At 39.6% G+C, this 22,001-nt stretch overlaps 1 protein-coding gene and 1 non-coding gene across 2 annotated transcripts; one reads left to right on the forward strand and one right to left on the reverse strand.

Annotated features, from left to right (window-relative positions):
• Window positions 1-894: 894 nt before the first annotated feature.
• On the forward strand, window positions 895-16,928 carry LOC127808503 (uncharacterized). Its single transcript, XM_052347078.1, is given in 11 exon segments — window positions 895-1,434; window positions 1,501-2,130; window positions 2,374-3,170; window positions 3,315-3,588; window positions 9,758-9,845; window positions 10,293-10,548; window positions 11,119-11,172; window positions 11,563-12,145; window positions 15,437-15,703; window positions 16,431-16,544; window positions 16,629-16,928. Coding segments are annotated over 11 exon segments (3,903 nt in total).
• LOC127809045 (small nucleolar RNA R71) lies at window positions 7,618-7,725 on the reverse strand. The gene has a single exon (XR_008025051.1). It is a non-coding gene; the product is annotated as a small nucleolar RNA R71 (small nucleolar RNA).
• Window positions 16,929-22,001: the final 5,073 nt, after the last annotated feature.

The raw sequence follows: 22,001 nt of genomic DNA on the forward strand, positions 1-22,001 counted from the left end.
TGGTTATTTTGTTATGTAATTATATTAATAATATTTATTTTTTTGTTTTTAATTTAAAACAGATTTTTAATTTAAAATATTGTAATTTTAAATAAAATACGTTAAAAATAAAATACTAAAAGTAAATACAATATTTATGAAAACATATATTTTGTTGCCATAAGATTAAGTATAGACATTAAAAATTAATTTTTTTTTGTTCAAAACATTAAAAATAATAAATAAAAGTAAAATTAGAATATTTAAAATAATGTATGAAATAAATTAGATAATTATTTTAAAAATTAAAATGAATTTAAAAAGGTATACAATTTAATTTTTTATTTAAATTAAACACTAAAAATTAAAAATTACATGAGAAATAAGTTAGATAAATATTTAAATTGAAATATTTATTTATTACAATATTAAAAATAAATTACTGTTAATGAGTAATATAATTTGTTGTTATAAAATAAAATAAGTATACTAATGGATTTTAAATTTCAAAGTGAGACATTTATAGCTAACTTAGAAAATATATTAGATACATTATTTTAACCATATTGTTCTTAATTACTCAAATCAAAATAAAATAAAAAATGTAATAATTAAAAATTATAATAATTGTTTAAGTATTAAAGGAAATACAAATTTAAATAAGTATTTAAAAAAATTCAATTCAAACATGTAGAGTTAAGTAAAAATATTAAAATTTATCTTAATTATTTATTATCTTAATTTATAAAAAAATGTAAAATTTATCTCAATAAATTATTTATTATTATATTTATTTTTTGTTCATATTTATCAATTACTTATGACAGTCTGAAATGATGAAATATAATTTGGTTAGTTTTCAGGATAAAATATCTATTAGGAATCGTGCCTGTTATACAATTTTTTGAATTGAAAATGGAAGCTCCGTTGCATCGTCGATGGATTGATAATCGGTGTATGCCAAGAAGGGGTGGGATCACTCCTGAATTTTATGCTGGTGTTGATGAGTTTATTCAACTTGCATCTTCTCAAGAAAGTTTCATAAGGCTAGGAGTGTTGAAATGTCCTTGTATGAAATGTGAGTGTTTGAAGTTTAAACCAGTTAATGAGGTGAAAAGGGATCTTTGTAAGCATGGGTTTATGAAAGGGTATTATTATTGGACGAACCATGGGGAAGAAATGCCAATAATGCCTCAAAATGTTATTGTAAATGAATATTATAGAGAAGATAATTTTAGAGATCAGTTTAATCCGTATGAGCAAATGGTAATGGATGCAGCAGGACCGTCACATGCGCCTGCTACAATGCAAGGAGCGTTTAGCGAAAGTGGTCATCAGTCGTACAATATTGAGGAACCACCTAATGAAAATGCAAAAGCATTTTATGAGATGTTATCTGCTGCACAATCCCCATTATACTCGGGTTGTGATGCAGAGAGTGAACTTTCTGCTGCAGTTAGGATGTTGAGCATTAAATCTGATTACAACATGCCTGAAGGTTGTTATAATGAAATCATGCAGTTTATGCAACATACAATGCTAACTGGTAATCGTGTGCCCGATGACTTTTATCATACTAAAAAGTTGGTTTTTAAGCTTGGACTTGGTTGTCAGAAGATTGATTGTTGTCCAAATAGTTGTATGTTATATTATAAGGATGATCAATTTGAGAGGAGTTGTAAGTTTTGTAGTCATCCTCGTTTTAAGTCTGCAAGAAGTGGCACAGGAAAATTTAAAGAAATTCCTTTCAAGAGAATGTGGTATTTGCCCCTCATACCAAGATTGCAAAGAATCTATGCTTCAACCATTACTGCTTCGAACATGAGGTGGCACTATGAAAATTGGAGAGAGTTTGGGGTATTGTCTCACCCGTCTGACGGTGAAGCATGGAAATATTTTGATCGGACACATCCTGGCTTCTCTACTGATCCTAGAAATGTAAGGCTTGGTTTGTGTGCAGATGGGTTCACTCCATATGGTCAATCGGGTCGCCCGTACTTTTGTTGGCCAGTAATTGTGACTCCATATAATTTGCCTCCTGGATTATGTTTGAAAAGAGAGTTTATGTTTTTAACTGTTATTATTCCGGGTCCTTCAAATCCCAAAAGTAAGATAGACGTATTTTTACAGCCTTTAATTGATGAATTGAAATTGCTTTGGCATGAAGGAGTGTTGACTTATGATATATCTACAAAACAAAATTTTATGATGAAAGCAGCTCTGTTGTGGACTGTCAATGATTTTCCTGCATATGGAATGTTATCTGGTTGGATGACATCAGGTAGATTAGCATGCCCATATTGTATGGAAAACACAAAAGCTTTTAATCTCAAGTACGGTGGGAAAACATCATATTTTGATTGTCACCGACAATTTTTGCCAATGGATCACCCTTTTCGAAGGAATACAACTGCATTTCGAAAAAATAAAATTGATAATTCTTATCCACCTCCTCGTTTAAGTGGAGAAAACGTATTTGGTAGAGTATGTAATGTCCCATCTATCTTAGAACAACAAAATTGTGTTATGATCGGATATGGTGTGCAACACAATTGGACAAAAAGAAGTATTTTTTGGGATTTGCCATATTGGAAAGATAATCTTATCTGACACAATTTAGATGTCATGCACATTGAGAAGAATATTTTTGATAATCTTTTCAATACAATCATGGATGTGAAAGGTAAAACTAAAGATAATAGCAAAGCTAGAATGGACCTGAAAGAATATTGCAGGCGGAAGGAGTTGGAATTAGTAGAACGTGGTGGAGGTAAATATTGGAAACCTAAAGCTCAATATACTTTCACAAGAGAACAAAAGTTAAGTATTTTGAAATGGATAAAAGAACTTAAACTCCCTGACGGGTATGCATCTAGATTGGGCAGATGTGTTGATATGAAGAATGGAAAATTATTTGGTTTGAAGAGTCATGATTGTCATGTTCTTATGGAGTGGTTACTTCCAACGGCATTTTCAGGATTACCAGATCGAATTTGGAGTCCAATAACTGAATTATGCCAGTTTTTCAAAGAAATATGCTCAACAATGTTAAGAACTGAACATTTGGAAGTTATGGAACAGAACATCCCAATCATTCTATGCAAAATAGAGCGTGTATGTCCGCCTGGATGGTTTAACTCAATGGAACATCTCCCGGTACATTTGGTTTACGAAGCAAAGGTTGGAGGGCCAATCCAATACAGATGGATGTATCCATTTGAACGGTAATAAATTTTATATTCATATAATTTATTAATTTTGTCGTATAGTTTATTATGTTCTTTTTCATAAATTAAGATAACTTTAAAATGATTTAGGTTTCTCAATACTTTAAAGAAAAAAGTTCGGAATAAGGCTCGCATAGAAGGATCTATTTGTGAGGCATATTTAATTGAGGAGACAGCCACATTTGGTTCATATTATTTTGAATCAAATATTCAATCAAGGAGGACGAGAGCCCCCCAAAATGATGATGGGGGAGAATCTTCGCATCCACAAATTTCTATCTTTAATTATCCGGGTCGTGCAGCTGGTCCAATGAAAAAAAGATGGTTGGATGTGAATGAGTTCCAAACAGCAAAGTTATATGTCTTGCTAAATACGCCAGAGGTCGAACCTTATATTGAGTAAGAATCCAAACTTAATTATATTAATATATTTATGACTTCATATTAATAATTTTGTTCATATTATGTTGATATATATATTTTAATGTTTCAGCATGTACACAAACATGTTACGTGAATTATCGCCAGTAATCAGTGACGAAGAATTAAACAAACAAATCGAGGACCATTTTTGTGTTTGGTTCCATAATCATGTAAGTTTGTAAAGTTTAAGATATTTCTTAATTTAATATTAATTATGTATACATAAATTGATGAAAATATTTGGTTAGGTGAATTTGAGTGGCGAAGTTATTGCAGACCCACTTATTCAGAGCATAGGGTGGGGGCCAACTCCCAACGTGAAACATTGGCCAATGTATTTCGTCAATGGATACAAATTTCATACTGTTGAATGGAGTCAGAGTAGGTCGACAGAAAATTATGGTGTTTGCGTGTCTGCGTCAGGAGGTGGAGCTTCACATATGAATTATTATGGAAAACTTATAGACATACTTGAGTTAGAATATGCAGGCTTACCAATAAAAAGAGTAATTTTGTTCAAATGTGAATGGTATGATCCAAGTCCACGAGGAACTAAAATTCATGATAAATATGGAATTGTAGACATTCGATCATCATGAAGATATAGAAAATATGATCCATTCATATTTGCCCAACAAGCTGAACAAGTGTATTACGCGCCTTACCCTGATTACTGTTGTGAAAAAAATGGTTGGATGATTGTAATTAAAACAAAGGCACGAGGTACAATAAATGCTCCTGAAGCTAACATGGAAGAGCCTTTTCAAGAGGATGAAATATTGCAACGGCCTGTAATTGATGTAAATATTGACCTTGGAGGCACTTTACAAGATGATAATGGGCTAGTAGAGGAAGTTGATGTCTCCAATATTGTTGAGGAAGAAGAAAATGATATGTATGAAGAATCTGTTTCAGAAGAAGATGAGGAAGATATTGATAGCATGCATATTTAAGCTATATTTTGGCATTTCACCTCAATCTTATTACGCCATTTGAAGTAATTTTTGCTAATCTTTCATTGTTTCTATTTTATTATACTTCAAACCATCCTTACACTATTTTCTATCTTAATTCTATGGATCCAGGCTTTAGGGAATATTGGATGGGCTAGAGAAGTGGCTCAACTAAAGGAGCTTGGGCTCACTTTCAAGGAGCAGACTTGGGCTGCTCAATTTTGCTGTTTTTGGGCTAACTTATTTTCTGTTGGGCTAGGCCCAACCTTAGCCTTCCTAGCTCTTCATTTCTTAGCCATGTATTTAAGGCCTCTTAGCACTTATTTCAAGAAAAGAGGAAGAGAAAAGAGAGAGGATTCTCTGGCCGTTTTTGTTGTTGTAGCATTCTTTCTGTTTTCTTCATTTTGTTCCATTTTGTCTTCCTTGCTGTAATGATAGGCTAGAGCATTTGTAACCGGTTGTGTATCTTGAATCCATGTGGAATCTGAGTCCCATATGAGCTACAAAAACCTGGTTTGTTGTTTGTTTCTTATTCATTTCCATTTGGTTTAGTTTGAGCAGATTTGTGAATGTATGGAGTTCATGGCAGGTTTGTGTGAATTTGCATGGTTTCATTTTCTGTTAAATGCTTAAGAGAACAGAATGTTATAGCCGGTTGGTATAACATCTCGGAAATGAATATTATGTGCTTGAACGGTTGTTCTTGCATAGGTCCGGATAGGTTGAATAGAGAGTGAATGGTTGCATTTTGTTTATAAGAGGTTTCTGTATTCATTTTGTTATTCCAATCATTCTAATCCTTGGACGGTTGTTGGGGATGCCTTAAGTTTGATATCCAGAGATTAAAACATCTAACAAGCTAAGATTTATAGATTGGACGAGGAAGATTTCATAGAGAGGACAAATACACAGCCGGTTGCATTTCTTTTACTGATTTTTCATTCATCCTTGTCTTTCTGTTTTGTTAATTAGTTTTCTGTCAAACCCCCCCCCCCCCCAAACAAACTGTTCTTTATATTGGTTCTCCTTGTTCGTAGAGGAAAGTGAGGCTCCTTGTGAGAGATGACCTAGGGTGCACTTTGCTGCAAACTAGAGAAGAGATACATACATAGATCTCTAATTCTGGAGTGGTTCGACAGCCGGCCAGAATTTTGGCGCCGTTGCCGGGGAGCCAAGTTTTTCTTCTAAAAACATAGAGGACCGACCCTATTTTCTGTTTGTTTTGTTTTCTTGTTTGATTGTTTTGTCTGTTTTGTGTTCTTGGTGATAAGGTTATCAGTTGTTGCTCACAAACTTGAAGAGCTATTATGTTCTGTTCTTGATAGCAAGCAGCAACAGAAAAGCCTTATTTGCCTTTTCGATCTTCTTTTTGTTTGTGTGTATTTTCCTTTTATGTTTTCTCATTTCTGGAATCATTTTTGAACAAAGAAGTGGCTGTTGGAGAGGGCTGCACGACCTGATCTTCTGGAAAAGCAACCCTGCAGCAACTGAAAAAGCAAAAAACACCTGCAGTCCTTCTCTGATTTTCAGTATCACACCTTGTGTCCTTCTCTGGTCTTCATGTGCTCTGATAGGCGCTGAAAAGCAAGCTCACACAGTAAGAAGACAACCCTGCAGCAGATCAAGCAGCATAACCATTTTTCCTTTATTTAGAGAAAGTTGAATCCCACTTTTCTGCCTCTGACAGCAGATCACCTGACCAAGAGGATATTCCGTTTTTCTTTCTCACATTTTCCTTTTATTTTCTCTCTTTTAACACTCCATTCAACGTTGTCTTTACCTTCAACACTAATCTCCCTTTTCGTTTGGCAGATAGGCACCAGCAGTTGCAACCAAGAGGAGATCACCCACAGCAGCCTTCCATTCAACAGCGGTTTTGACCACCTCCATGACAGATAGCAATATTTAAGGATTGAGCTCGAGATACCGGTGCCATCCTCTTTCTTTCTCATCCCTACTTGATATTCTTTCAAGTCCATATGCTTTCCTTGATGTTTTCTTGCATATAGAGTGGTTTCTGAGGCAAAATAGGAGCAGGTTTTGAGGGGAAAAAATCAGTTTCCTGGTTACTGTTCACAACCTTCCACTTGCTCCGATTGAGCTGATTTTTGGTGTCCAAAGAAATGGGGGTGTGGGGATCAATAGTTACTGATTTTCAATGAGGAGACCGTTTTTTGGCCAAATTCCAACGTTTAAACCACTTTTTGGGCCATTTTGTGTTTCTCAGTGGCTAATTTGGTGTGGTTTTTAGTGTTTTTAGGTCCCTCAATGTTTTTGTGTTGAAATTTTGTGAAAAATTGCATAAAAAAATCATCTAAAGGCTTCTTGTTTGACATGTTTTTTGTGCTTCTGTGTTTTTGTGTTTTTGTGTTCTTGAGTTTTTGAGTTTTTGAGTTCTTGGTATGCATAGGCCATTTTGTGTGCTGTTTTTGTGCTAATCTCTAGTGCATGACCAGGTCTTCTAAGAAAAAATTACTTGACTTGGATCTTGAATTAGAGAACACTCTTAGAAGGCAAGCTAGAGAGCTTAAGTCTCGGGATAGGATTGACCTTAACAGTGTTTCTAATACTTCATCCGAACCTATTCCAGAATTCATCAATATGGCAGATAATGGTAATGGTAATGGCAATAATGGCAATAATGGTAATGGAAATAATGGTAATCATGGTCATTTGGATGGTAGAACCATTAGAGAGCTGGCTGCACCTGATGTGCATTATCAGCCCCTATGTATTCAATACCCACAGTTGGATGCTAACTTTGAACTCAAATCTGGACTGATCCATCTGTTGCCCAAGTTTCATGGTCTTGCAGAAGAGGATCCACACAAGCATCTTAAAGAGTTTCATGTCGTTTGCTCAACCATGCGGCCACAAGGAGTAGATGAAGAGCAAATCAAGCTGAGAGCCTTCCCATTCTCACTTGATGGATTCGCCAAGGATTGGCTCTACTACCTGCCACCAGCTGCTATTACCAGCTGGGATGGATTGAAAAGGATCTTCCTGGAAAAATTCTTCCCAGCCTCCAGAACAGCATCCATAAGGAAGGAAATTTGTGGTATAAGACAAATGAGTGGTGAGACTCTACATGAGTATTGGGAGAGATTCAAGAAGTTGTGTTCCAGCTGTCCTCACCATCAGATAAGTGACCAACTCCTAATTCAATATCTCTATGAAGGTCTAATCCCCATGGACAGGTACTTGGTAGATGCTGCAAGTGGAGGAGCCTTGGCAAAGAAGACCCCAGTAGCTGCACAAGAGCTGATATCAAAGATGGCACAAAATGCTCAGCAGTTTGGCACCAGAATTAACACTCCTACAAAAGCCATCAATGAAGTCAGTGTGGCTGCCACTATGGACCAGCAGAGGATAGAAAACAAGCTTGAGGAATTAGCTTCCATGGTCAGGCAGTTGGCATTAGAGAGAAAGCAACCCCAGCAACAACTTTGTGGCATTTGCTCCTTGCCATCCCATATAACAGACCAATGCCCACAGTTGCAAGAAAATAATGAATCTGTTGCTGGCATCTTCCCTGGTAGACCATTCCAGCAACACAATCCACCTTTCCACCAGCAGCCACAACACAAGTATGATCCATACTCAGCCACCTACAATCCAGGTTGGAGAGACCATCCGAACCTCAGATATGGCGGCCCTTCCAATCAACATGTGCAGCAGCAGCAGCAGCAGCCATACCAGAATCAACCATTTCAGCAGAGGTTCCATCCTCCAAGTTCCAGCAACCATGCTCCACCACCAAGGCCGAATCAAGCCATGCAACAAGCACCACCATTACCCAAGTCAGAACCTACCTTGGATGATCTTGTTAAACAACTAGCAGCCAATACACTCCAATTCCAACAAAAAACATAAACCACCATTCAAAATTTGGAGACCCAAATATGCCAGCTAGCCACAAACATCAATGAGCTAAGGAGTCAAGGTTCAGGGCAGCTTCCTTCACAACCAGTTGCCAATCCGAGGGGTAATGTTAGTGCCATCATGCTTCGAAGTGGGAAAGAAGTAATCATCCCAACCCCTCCACCATCATCAAACATGAAGCAGCAGCATGTAGAGGGTAGCAAAGAGCAGCAACCCTCCTCAATCCAAGAAGCTAAGCAGCCAAACTCCAGCTATCAAGAACAAGGAGAGTCTTCCAACAACCAGCCCCTTCCATTCCCACATCGAGCAACACAAAACAAGAAAAGAGCAGAGGTCGAATTAGATAAAGAGATTTTGGAGACATTCAAGAAAGTGGAAGTCAACATACCCCTCCTTGAAGCCATTAGGCAGATCCCCAAGTATGCAAAATTTCTCAAAGATTTGTGTACTCACAAGAGGAAGCTTATGGGGAATGAGAAGATCAACCTTGGGAGAAATGTCTCTTCCCTTATCCAACCTGCCATGCCAGCAAAGTGTAAAGATCCAGGGATGTTTTCCATCCCTTGTACTATAGGAGACATGCAATTTAGCAATGCTTTACTAGATTTAGGTGCATCCATTAATGTCATGCCTAACTCTATATATGCTTCATTGCAGTGTGGTCCTTTGAAGCCAACAGGAGTGGTTGTCCAGCTAGCCAATAGAAGTACTGCACACCCCACTGGAGTCCTAGAAGATGTGCTGGTTAAGGTTAAGGATTTAATCTTTCCAGCTGATTTTTATGTTTTGAATATGGAAGATGGCAGCACACTTGAGCATGCACCCTTGATACTAGGGAGACCATTCTTAAAAACTGCTAGAACTATTATCAATGTGCATGAGGGTACACTTTCCATGGAATTTGCTGGTAACACAATTAACTTCAAGATACTTGATGCCATGAAATTCCCTGCTGAGGATCATTCCACTTTTCAAGTAAATAGAGTTGACCTGTTAGTGAATGAAGCATGTTCTGAGTCTTCTGATTTAATTGATAAACTCCCCACTGTGCATGAGTTCCCAGATACGATTATTTGCACTAATTATAGTGATGGAGAGAGTCAATGTGCTGCATGCTTAGAGATTGCTGAATTTTTGCATAGGCATGAGTTTGATTTTGATGCTAACATTCCCCAAGTGGAAGATAGTGCTGCTGACCTTGTTGAGCATGTTGATAGTGCTTTGGAGTTAGAGTTGCAGTCAAATAGGCCAGCCCCCTCTTTGCAGCAGCCACCCACCATTCAGTGCAAGCCTTTGCCTCAGCACCTCAAGTATGCATTCTTGGAGAAAGATGAGAAGCTGCCAGTCATCATTGCAAACAACTTGCAACCTGACCAAGAGAGAAAGTTGCTGGATGTGCTGAAAAATAATAAGAAAGCAATCGGGTGGACTTTAGTGGACATAACTGGAATCAGCCCATCTGTTTGCATGCACCGTATCTTATTGGAGGAAGGAGCAAAACCAGCAAGGCAGCCTCAAAGAAGACTTAACCCAACCATCCTTGATGTGGTAAAACAGGAGGTAAGTAAATTACTTGCAGCCGGTATTATTTACCCTATTTCTGACAGCAAGTGGGTGAGTCCCGTGCAGGTTGTTCCAAAAAAGACGGGCATCATGGTGGTCCCAAATGAGCAGAATGAGCTTATCCCCATGAGAGTGCAGAACAGCTGGAGAGTTTGCATTGATTATAGAAAGCTGAACCAAGCAACCAGAAAGGATCATTTTCCCCTCCCATTCATTGATCAGATGTTGGAGAGGTTGGCTGGTAAGTCACACTATTGTTTCCTTGACGGTTTTTCTGGATACTTTCAGATTTGCATAGCCCTAGAGGATCAAGAGAAGACCACCTTCACCTGCCCCTTTGGCACATTCGCTTATAGGAGAATGCCTTTCGGTCTATGTAATGCTCCAGGTACCTTTCAGCGATGCATGGTAAGTATATTTTCAGATTTTCTAGAGCATTGCATGGAAGTGTTCATGGATGATTTTTCAGTTTATGGCACTTCTTTTGATGATTGCTTGGTTAGCTTGGGTAGAGTCCTAGAGAGATGCATTGAAAAGAACCTTGTTTTAAATTTTGAAAAATGTCATTTCATGGTAGAACAAGGAATTGTTTTAGGGCATGTTCTGTCTAAGAAGGGTATAGAAGTGGATCGGTCTAAGGTTGATGTTATTGCTTCATTGCCTTACCCCACCTCTGTGAAGGAGGTGCGTTCTTTCCTTGGCCATGCAGGATTTTACAGGAGGTTCATCAAGGATTTCAGCAAGATTGCACTTCCACTTTCCCACCGTCTCCAGAAAGAAGTGACCTTCCACTTTGATGAGCAGTGCAAGCGGGCATTTGAGGAACTGAAGAGTCGATTGATTTCTCCACCCATCATACAGCCACCCGACTGGGAGTTGTCCTTCGAGCTGATGTGCGATGCCTCCAACTTTGCAGTGGGTGCCGTCCTTTCACAGCGTGTGGAGAAGAAGTCACATGTCATTGCCTATGCCTCGTGCACCTTGGATGCTGCTCAAGCAAACTACACCACGACTGAGAAGGAGCTTTTAGCTATTGTGTTTGCTTTAGATAAATTTCGCTCCTATCTTCTGGGTTCTAATGTTGTCGTGTTTTCTGACCATGCAGCCTTGAAATACCTATTGAAGAAGCCCGATGCTAAGCTCAAGTTGATACGATGGATGCTCCTACTTCAGGAGTTCAATGTGGAGATAAAAGATAAGAGTGGGGCCGAGAACCTAGTAGCTGATCATTTGAGCAGGGTCCCTCCTTCTTCAGATTCCACAGTCATGGACTCCCAGCCTATCAGGGATGATTTCCCAGATGAGTTATTATATCACATTCATGGTGTTGAGCCCTGGTATGCTGATTTGGTGAATTATTTAGTTGCTTCTGAATTACCTGCATATTTTAAGAAGGAACAGCTAAATAAATTTAAGAGTCAGGCTCAATATTATGTGTGGGATGATCCCTATCTGTGGCGCATGTGCAGTGACCAGGTCATCGGGAGATGTGTGCCTAACCATAAGTTTGCATCTGTCTTAAATTTTTGTCACACACTTGCATGTGGTGGTCACTTTGGTCCCCAACGTACAGCTAGGAAAGTCCTAGATTCTGGATTATATTGGCCTTCACTCTTTAAGGATTCATATGAGTTCTGTAAGAATTGCACACGTTGCCAACACACAGGCACTATATCACGTAGGAATGAAATGCCTCAACAACCCTTATTATTTTGTGAAATCTTTGATGTTTGGGGCATTGACTTCATGGGTCCATTTCCTGTGTCATTTGGTTATGTGTACATTCTGTTAGCTGTGGATTATGTTTTTAAGTGGGTGGAAGCTAAAGCCACCAGGACTGATGATGCTTCTGTGGTTGCAGATTTTGTTCGTTCTCACATCTTTTGCAGGTTTGGCATGCCCAGGGCCATCATCAGCGACCAAGGATCCCACTTTTGCAATAGAAAGATGGACACCCTACTTCGTAAGTATGGGGTAATACACAAAGTGGCGACTCCTTATCATCCACAAACTAATGGGCAAGCTGAAGTCTCAAATAGGGAGATCAAGCAGATTTTGGAGAAGACTGTCCAGCCCAATAGGAAAGACTGGAGCCAGAGATTAGAAAATGCGCTATGGGTCTACCGCACTGCCTACAAAACCCCCATCGGCATGTCCCCCTATAGGTTGGTTTTTGGAAAAGCGTGTCACTTACTGGTGGAAGTGGAGCATAAGGCATATTGGGCGGTGAAGCAATGCAATATGGACATCAGTCAAGCGGGGTCCCAAAGAAAGCTCCAACTTCAAGAGCTTGAGGAGATTAGGATGGACGCATATGAGAACTCACGCATCTACAAGGAGAAGACCAAGGCTGTGCATGACAAGCTTATTGTGAGGAAGACATTCGAAGTTGGCCAGAAAGTTTTGCTATACAATTCCCGTCTCAAGTTGATGCCCGGTAAGTTACGTTCTCGTTGGACTGGTCCTTTCATAGTTATTCATGTTTTTTCCTTTGGTGCAGTTGCAATCAAGGACGAGTCCAATGCAAAGCAATTCACAGTGAACGGGCAGCGGCTTAAGCCATTCTACGAGAGCTTTCAGGAGCATATTGTGGAGGAGCTGCATCTCCTCAATCCCACCTCCATTTGATACATCAGGCTGTTTCTCTCTCCCTAATATTTTACATTTACTTGTCCTATTTTTGATTGGAATTGCATGTTTACATTGAGGGCAATGTAAAGTCTAAGTATGGGGGGGGCAGCATTCTTATTTTAGCAGCATTTTCTTTATCCTTTCATATTTCTTTTTCCTTGGGTCTAGTTGAGTCTGTTTTGCGTGGAAATGCAAGTTAAGCAATTAAGTCTAAAAGGACCCAGCATGATTAGAACTTCAATCTTATCTTCCTTGATTTCAAGTGACTTGGCAATGAGTTTGATTTGATAGATTGATTGGGTAGTCTACAGCCGTGAGGATTTTGAGCCTATTGTCTTTCTTGTGTGTGCATTCACCTATCATGATCTCCACTCTAGAACTTGTTTTGATTCTTGGTTGAGGCTATATTTGTTCATGCATGACTCAAACATGATTAAGGCATTCTTTCTTGTCCCTATTTAGCCAAAAAAAAAAAAAAAATCAATCAATCAATCCCTTTTCGCTTGCCACTTAGAGCCATCATTCTTACCCTTCATTTTCATACACCTTTTTGGACCTTCCAACCTTAGGAAGAGGAATATTAAGTGCATTCTAGAGAGAGAGATTGAATTCATCAAGCAAGTCATAAGGCCAAAGGCCATTTGCATCCATGAAAAAGAAAAAGAAAAGCAAGAAAAGGATAAAATGGTGAGAAGGAGCGTAAAACACACTCATCTCTTTCAAAAAAAAAAAAAGAAGAAAGCAAAGTTGAGACAGAGCGTAAAACACACTCAACCGAATAAAGATGCAATGTTTTTCATAATGCTTGGAAATTCTATCTCTTGATCTTGGAATTGCATGAAATGTTTTCTCGACCTAAGGCATGTTTTTCCTTCATTATTGTCTTTCCATTTCTTTCTTTCCCACATTACAACCCTGAATAAGTCCTTTTGATTTGTGGCATGCATGTGACATGGATAGTGGAGATTGAGAAGATAAACAAGCTTATGGTAGTGGAATTGTGATTGGGTGAATTTGAGCAAAACAGTCACCACCACCTCTTGAGAGATTTTTGAGCATACACTTGTCCTGTGAGAGGCTTCTACTTTTGATTTGTCTTATTGAATGAATTGCCATGTCACTTGTTTTCTTGGAAGTAGAGGAAAGATGATCTTTGAATGATGAATTCTCGAAGACTTACCTTGCATCTGATTTGTGTTTTTCCACATTTCTATTCTTGAGTCATAGAGTCTAGTGTTTTGCCCAGGAGAGAAAAAGTCTAAGTATGGGGGATTTGATAGCATGCATATTTAAGCTATATTTTGGCATTTCACCTCAATCTTATTACGCCATTTGAAGTAATTTTTGCTAATCTTTCATTGTTTCTATTTTATTATACTTCAAACCATCCTTACACTATTTTCTATCTTACTTCTATGGATCCAGGCTTTAGGGAATATTGGATGGGCTAGAGAAGTGGCTCAACTAAAGGAGCTTGGGCTCACTTTCAAGGAGCAGACTTGGGCTGCTCAATTTTGCTGTTTTTGGGCTCACTTATTTTCTGTTGGGCTAGGACCAACCCTAGCCTTCCTAGCTCTTCATTTCTTAGCCATGTATTTAAGGCCTCTTAGCACTTATTTCAAGAAAAGAGGAAGAGAAGAGAGAGAGGATTCTCTGGCCGTTTTTGTTGTTGTAGCATTTTTTCTGTTTTCTTCATTTTGTTCCATTTTGTCTTCCTTGCTGTAATGATAGGCTAGAGCATTTGTAACCGGTTGTGTATCTTGAATCCATGTGGAATCTGAGTCCCAGATGAGCTACAAAAACCTGGTTTGTTGTTTGTTTCTTATTCATTTCCATTTGGTTTAGTTTGAGCAGATTTGTGAATGCATGGAGTTCATGGCAGGTTTGTGTGAATTTGCATGGTTTCATTTTCTGTTAAATGCTTAAGAGAACAGAATGTTATAGCCGGTTGGTATAACATCTCGGAAATGAATATTATGTGCTTGAACGGTTGTTCTTGCATAGGTCCGGATAGGTTGAATAGAGAGTGAATGGTTGCATTTTGTTTATAAGAGGTTTCTGTATTCATTTTCTTATTCCAATCATTCTAATCCTTGGACGGTTGTTGGGGATGCCTTAAGTTTGATATCCAGAGATTAAAACATCTAACAAGCTAAGATTTATAGATTGGACGAGGAAGATTTCATAGAGGGGACAAATACACAGCCGGTTGCATTTCTTTTACTGATTTTTCATCCATCCTTGTTTTTCTGTTTTGTTAATTAGTTTTCTGTCAACCCCCCCCCCCCCAAACAAACTGTTCTTTATATTGGTTCTCCTTGTTCGTAGAGGAAAGTGAGGCTCCTTGTGAGAGATGACCTAGGGTGCACTTTGCTGCAAACTAGAGAAGAGATACATACATAGATCTCTAATTCTGGAGTGGTTCGACAGCCGGCCAGATATATTATCTGATGACAGAGATAGTGACCAGGAAGACATTGATGAATATATAGAAGAAGATGACTGATAGTTTTATGGTTTTTTTTTTTTTGTGCATGCTAATTAATAACCTTTGTATTTTTAAAATATGAATATTTATAATTTGTGTACCTGTACTTTTAGTATGATGACTTTGATGTTAATGTAATTTTTTTTCATATATATATATAATTATCGAAATAGATGTCAGAACATTCAACACCTTCGAGTAGGGGAAGAGGTAGAAGTAGAACATCTTATAGAACCACACCTTCTCCTGACTCCACACATGTTGTTCAATCCACACAATTCAATCTCCAGTCACCACCCCCACCACCACCCTCACAACCTTTTGCTCCCATGCCTCATCAATTTCCATATCCTGGAACCACGATGCCGCCATGGGGTTATTATGGTGTTCCACCTACTTTCTACCCACCAGATGTTGTACCACCGAGTGGCCAATATGTTGGGGGAACTTCTCATATGCCAGACAAACATTCCCCATACACATTCATGCCGACACCGCAAGGACTCAATTCATCATCTGCTTCTGCACAACACTCTGAGCCCATTCCAACTGACCCGGTTGGCATCAGCCGAGGAGACGGTCGAAAATACTTATCTTGCGATGAACAGTGTAATCAGTGAGTATCGTATTTATTATTTTAAACTTATTACTTGCAAATGAATATATATATATATATATATATTTTTTATGTTTGACAGTTTTATCCCTGAGAGTGGCCCACCAAGCAAATTGGGAAAGATTTGGAGGGCACGATACACCGAACCGTGGATTCATTGGGATGAAGTGCCAGAAATAATACGAAGGATGTGGCTTGAAGAATTTAACGTAAATTAATTTATAATTCTTTATTAATATAAGTTTGTATTTAAATTCTTATATATATATATATGTTTCTTAACTTAAGGTAGAAGACGTATTTCTGGCAACCCGAGGAGAATGATCGCATATGGCTCACATGGAATAAGTCTGGTAGACGAAGTTTTAGGAGCCATTTGCATCGAATTAGAAATGGGGAAGACGAAGCAATGTGGATGGATCCCGACGTGCGTAAGGCACTTGATGCAAAGTGGGCAGAAGAAAGCAACAAAAAAATTGCCACACAAAATAAAAAAAAATCGTGCTTCCGAGACCGGTGGGTCGCTCCACACTGGCGGGTCCATTCCATTCTCCTTGACTCGAAGAAGGCTGGTAATTACTTATGCTAAGTTATATATATTTTTTAATTTATTTAAATTATAAGTTTACTATATTATTTACTATATTATTTATTAATTTCTTATACAGGCAACTGAATTGAATCGTGAGCCCAATGAGTTTGAATTCTTCAAGAGAACCCACACCAGGAAAGATAATCAAGGAGAAGAAGTGTGGGTCGATGACAGATCTAGGGTCGTCGTTGTAAGTGTGTTTTATAAATTAAATTAAAATTTTTATTTTAAAATAATTTTTTAATTCATTTACATAAATGTTTTAATTTTATAGGAAAAATATGAAAGATTGAGTGCGGAGGCATCTTCATCATCCGCAAGTACCGGAGAGTCCTCATTGCCTACAGTTAATGAACACGACATCTTCTATCAAGCTGTTAGTGGTCGGAATAGAAAGGGTCGAATGTACGGGCTGGGCTCCCAAGCTAATTTGTTATATCCATCTACCACCAATCGTTCTAGCCAATCATCTTCACATATGTCACCAGAGTTTGAACAAATGAAACTTAAAGTCACCCAATTAACTGATGAGTTGCTTGAATCTCGGGCTGAGAATCGGCAATTACGACAGTAGCAAGAACAAGTGATGGCGTGGCAGTCAGAAATGAATATAGTAATAAGTAGATTGACAAAACAATCTACTGCAGATGCTGGACCGTCGACTGTTCCAGGTGGATCTGACCCGGTAGCTGATCAAGATGAGAGTGACAATGATGAAGATGAAAATGCTAATAATAATGACGATTGATTGTAGTGGAATGTTGTAAACATTGAAGTAACTTGGGTAATCTTAATATTAATATTAAATTTTAATTTTCTTTTTAATGTTAAATATGTTATATTTTTAATGTGAATGTGGGTAATATTAATTTTATTTAATGTTATTTTTAATATTTTATTTAAATTTTTAAAAAAATTGTTGTTATTTTCAATTGTTTTATTCTTATAAAAGAAAATTTTAATTTTAATAAATATAAATTTAAAAATTAAAAATATATTTTTTGAAATTAAAAATATATTAATTTCATAAAAATATATTATTGATTTAAAATAATATTAATTTTCTTTTTAATGTTAAATTTATTTTATTTTTAATGTAAATGTGAGTAATATTAATTTTATTTAATGTTATTTTTAATATTTTATTTAAATTTTTAAAAAAATTGTTGTTATTTTAAATTTTTTTATTCTTATAAAAGAAAATATTAATTTTAATTTTAATAAATATAAATTTTAATTTTATAAATTTAAAAATTAAAAATTAAAAATATATTTTTTGAAATTAAAAATATATTATTGATTTAAAATATTAATATTAATTTAATTTTTTTTCAAAATTATTTTTTATTTATATTAATTTTATAAAATATTAATTATTTATTTAATATTATTTTTTTATATTTAAAAATATTTGTGACGGGTACTCCCGTCGCAGATTTGTGATGGGTAGAAACCCGTCACAGATTGTTCGTTTTTATTTTTTTATTTTAACAATTTTTGTGACGGGTAGAGCCCGTCACAGATCTGTGACGGGGCAGTACTTCCCGTCACAAATCTGTGACGGCTTGTCCTGTTCGTCACAGATTTGTGACAGACTGTTCCCCGTTACAGATCTGTGACGGGGCAGTTTCCGTCATAGATCTGTGACGGGTGGTACTTTCCCGTCACAGATCTGTGACAAGTGGTACTTTCCCGTCAGAAGGGTCTGGATGGGGAGGCTCGATTGCCCAATGGTTCGTATCTCATTGAGAGTGGCGACTTGGCTTCAATTTAGGATCTTGAGTTTCGAAGCGACCTTTTATATTGACTCTTATCTCAAGCCATTGTCTAATCGAAAAAGCTTAACAGGTGCCGGGTCACTCGCTACGTTTCATCAAATCGAGCACCAGGTGCTCCAGCTTGCCATGGATTATCGCCTGCTCGAGGTGGATGTGGAGACTCGCTTCTCCGAGATTAATGGGGGTCATGAAGAGGAGCTACGCAAGGTTTAGGGGTTGATAAGCGAGAAGGTTAAGAATGCTGTGGAAACGGCTACCCTCGAGGCGAAAGAAAGGGTTGATGAAGCTGGCCGCACGATTGGTGTTTTTCATCTAGACCTAAAGGCTTCCGAGGTGGCGTTTGCCAAAGCTGAGGTGACAACAATGAGGGTGAAAGCAAGGGCCGAGGTGGCTGCTACACAATCTGAGGTAGTGCAGGTGAAGACGGAAGCGAGGGGGTTAAGGGAGGATGGGTATGAAACGACTCTGTCTAACGTACAAGCTGCTTTCCTAGAGCTGGATCTAGAGGCTGTTAGGCCTTTCGAAGGGAGTCGAGCCGAGCCATAGTTTTGTATGATACTGTAGGTTTTCGGTGTTTGCCTTGTAATTTGTCGAACATTTCTTGGTTAATAGCAAATCGTGTTTCTTTTCTTCTGTGGATGATTTGTTCTCGTCTATCTTTCGCATGTGCCTTGCTTGGTCCTTACGGCTTTGATGTCCTGGTTAGTTTATCATGACTGTGGTCTTGGTTCATGGGATAGGGCCGAGTTGCCGCTCACTCAAGGGGCTTAGCACCCAAACTTTGGGGTTTTCAGTTTTGATGGCCTTGTTTGATTGCACGAAGCCCTATGGGCTCCGAGAATCGAGGCGTCATCTAAAAGCATGAAAAGGGGTCCACCATCCCAAGAAGGGCAGGTTTGTCAGAATGCCTATTGCAGGGAACGTGGTGGGGTTTCATTTGCTATTGGTTGCCTGTTCGGCGTCTCTTGTCACTAGTATTTGTATACGTTGCCTGGTGCTTGCACGCCCCTTACTTTCGTTCGCGAAACCCACCTCTATCTTGGGATTTTGTTCCAACATTCGATTGCTCTGCCTAACCAGTTAGTTGACTTAGTGGATGGCTATTTCTACTTCAAACTCTGCTCGTTCGTAAGACTGGGTATTCGAGGAGGTTGCTTGGATCGCGTTGAAGTTTTCTACGGACTCGTCTTTGGCTGCGATGAGAGGGAAGGTCGTCCCTCGGAGCGTAGAGGGGGAGAAAATGATGGAAGAAGGGGAAAGAAGTTCGTCTTCCTTCCCTGTAGCCGGGATGAATGCCTCTGTCATTTGGCCTCAGAGTCTGGGTTCCTATATATGTAAGAGGTGATTTTCACAAGGTTGCAGTTGTGGCTTCCTCTAACGAAGTTTCAGGGTTTGGTATTAAAGGCGATGAACGTTGCCCCAACACAACTACATCGAATAGCTGGGGTTTCATCCATGGGTTTGAGGTACTGGTCGAGTTCCTTGGCCGCACACCTAATAAGGTTTTTTTCTTCCACTGCTATCACTGGAAGGGGCCTTATCAGGGTGGTTGGATTTCTTTAACGAGTCATACGGGGAAATTGGTGTTGAAGGCCTTTACCATATCCTTCAAGCATTTTAAGGATGGTTTCTTCAAGGTGGGCTTGAGCGAAGAGGAGCTCAACTTTTTCCTGGATGAAGAAGGTAAGGAGAAATAACCCATATTTTGGAAATCGAAGTTGAATCCTCTTCTGGAGGTGGAGTACAGGAGTCTTGGCCCAGAAGACCAAGCCTTGGCGGACGCCTTCATGTTTTCTCCCCAACTGGAATCGGCGAAGCTCGTGGAACTAGGGGAGGACTCTCAGGCATTGGCCGAGTATATGAGTATGTTGTTTCTGTACATTTGGGTTTTAGTCTGTTTCTATGGCAACCCTTATCAGAATCTTATGTTTCAGGAGAAAAGGCGTCGGGTTTGACGAGGGAAGAAGTGGCAAGGCGCATGGTGAAAAAGGCCACCGAAACATTGTCTAGAGTGCCTACTACTGCTGCGACGTTAAGGAGTCCCATTTGTGCCCAGTCGATTGCCACCGCTCCCATTGGCACTCCCTCTCCGCCCGAGGTCGAGGAGGTGCCTCACTAGCAGAAGAGGCGCCGGGTGGCTGTCGAATTAGGGTCTTCCAGCCAGGCTCCTAACGTACCGAACCAAGCTGCTGAGGTGCCCGGCACTTCGGATCCGGGGCGACCATTAATGTTGCAGGGCCCTCGAGTTCAAATCCATTAGTTGATACCGCAACGTCGTCGGACTCAGATCGGGCGGATAGTGAGTTAGCACCTCCTCGATTAGCGTGTTCCACGGCCGAGCTTGTGGGGATGCGATGATGCCGAGTAGGATCCTTGGAGTCTTTGGAGCCATGCCTTTTGATCGGGGAAGTTTGTCGAAGACCAGCTCCTTACGGAAGCTGATCGGAGGAGGCTCGCCTCTCTTGGTGAGGAAGGGCTGCATCACTAGGTGGAGACGTTGCAATTGCGAGCCGCCAGTGCCACTCACTTGTTATTCATGGAGGCGAAGATAAGAAAGGCCAAGGCTAAGGCTAACATCGATAACCTTTATGGGAGAGCTACTTCGGTTGATAAGCAGGTGGGAAGGGTAACATCCGGATATGTAAGAGTGTTCAGTTAGAGAGATGAGGCATGGCAGGAGTTGGCCGAGCAGGACCAAAGGATCAAGGGATTGGAGGTGGAGCTAGGAGCTTCCCGCCAAGAAGTTTCCTGCTTAGAGGCTTGTGCAAGGAGGGAGGCTCTTCTGCAATATCTGGGTGGTTTTGACACAAGCCTCCCTACTCTACCCAGGGGTAGATTTGATCGGGTGTGACCCTTCTAAGGAGGTAGTGGGTGGTCAACTTATGGACCTAGGCTCGTCGGACCCAACCATTGGAGACGAAGTTTTGAAGGAGACTTAGGAGACGGTTGGGGTTGGACAGGAAAAAGATGGTATTAAGCAGCAGAGTGGGGGTTCTGACTCATCTCGGTCGGATCATCCTACCACTGGCCCTTAAGGCGGATCTCCTTTTTTTTTTTTTTTTTTTGGGACTGACTGTCGCTGTAACCCTGGGGATATTTGAATAAGAGAGATATCTTCGTATATGGCTTGGCTTGCCTTTGCCTTGCTTTCTTGTTGACCCGTTATAGGCCCGGGATCAGGGTGTTGAGGGCAATCAGTGCCGAGATGCTTAGATGGTGGCGATCCAGGTGTCGTGTCGCAAGAACTTATATGACGCGGTATCAGGGCACGTGACCTGAAAAGGTGAGATAATGGCGTAGTGGTGTTGAAGATGTTGCTTTTCAAGGTCACTTCCCCAAGAGGTGCACGGGTTTCCTAGTGTGGGGTATTAACTTCTTGGATTTGTGGCGCTATTTTAATGGCAGCTCGCCTACCAATGAATGTAAGGCATTAAAGAGCGGCGTTATCTTAAGCGAGGTGGACGACACTCTGTGTTCCTTACTATGCCTATAAAAGGGGGTTGTTTCCTACATATCCTCTTTTGAATGCTTCACATCCTCTTTTTAGTTAGCTAGTTTGGGGCCAGATGGTTGGCGATGTCAAGTCGAGCCAAGACTCTGCTGGCGTGTGATGTTATGTCTGGCAATGATGTAGTCAACTCAGGTGATGTCTCAGTGGCTGTAGTTAGCCATGACTTGTGGCTCGTGGTGGTCGCGGTATATGGGTTGGTAGCCCATGGTGGTCGCGGTATATGGGTTGGTAGCCCGTGGTGGTCGCAGTACGAGGGCGGGCTTATTCCTTAGTCTTGAGGAGTTCGCCCTCCTCCGCTTCCGCTTTCCTGTCGTCCCTGGTGTTGTAGCATTTACTTAACCTCCCTTTGAGGTTACGC

This window comes from Diospyros lotus, chromosome 8 (genome assembly GCF_014633365.1).
Source record: "Diospyros lotus cultivar Yz01 chromosome 8, ASM1463336v1, whole genome shotgun sequence".
Classification (NCBI taxonomy): domain Eukaryota; kingdom Viridiplantae; phylum Streptophyta; class Magnoliopsida; order Ericales; family Ebenaceae; genus Diospyros; species Diospyros lotus.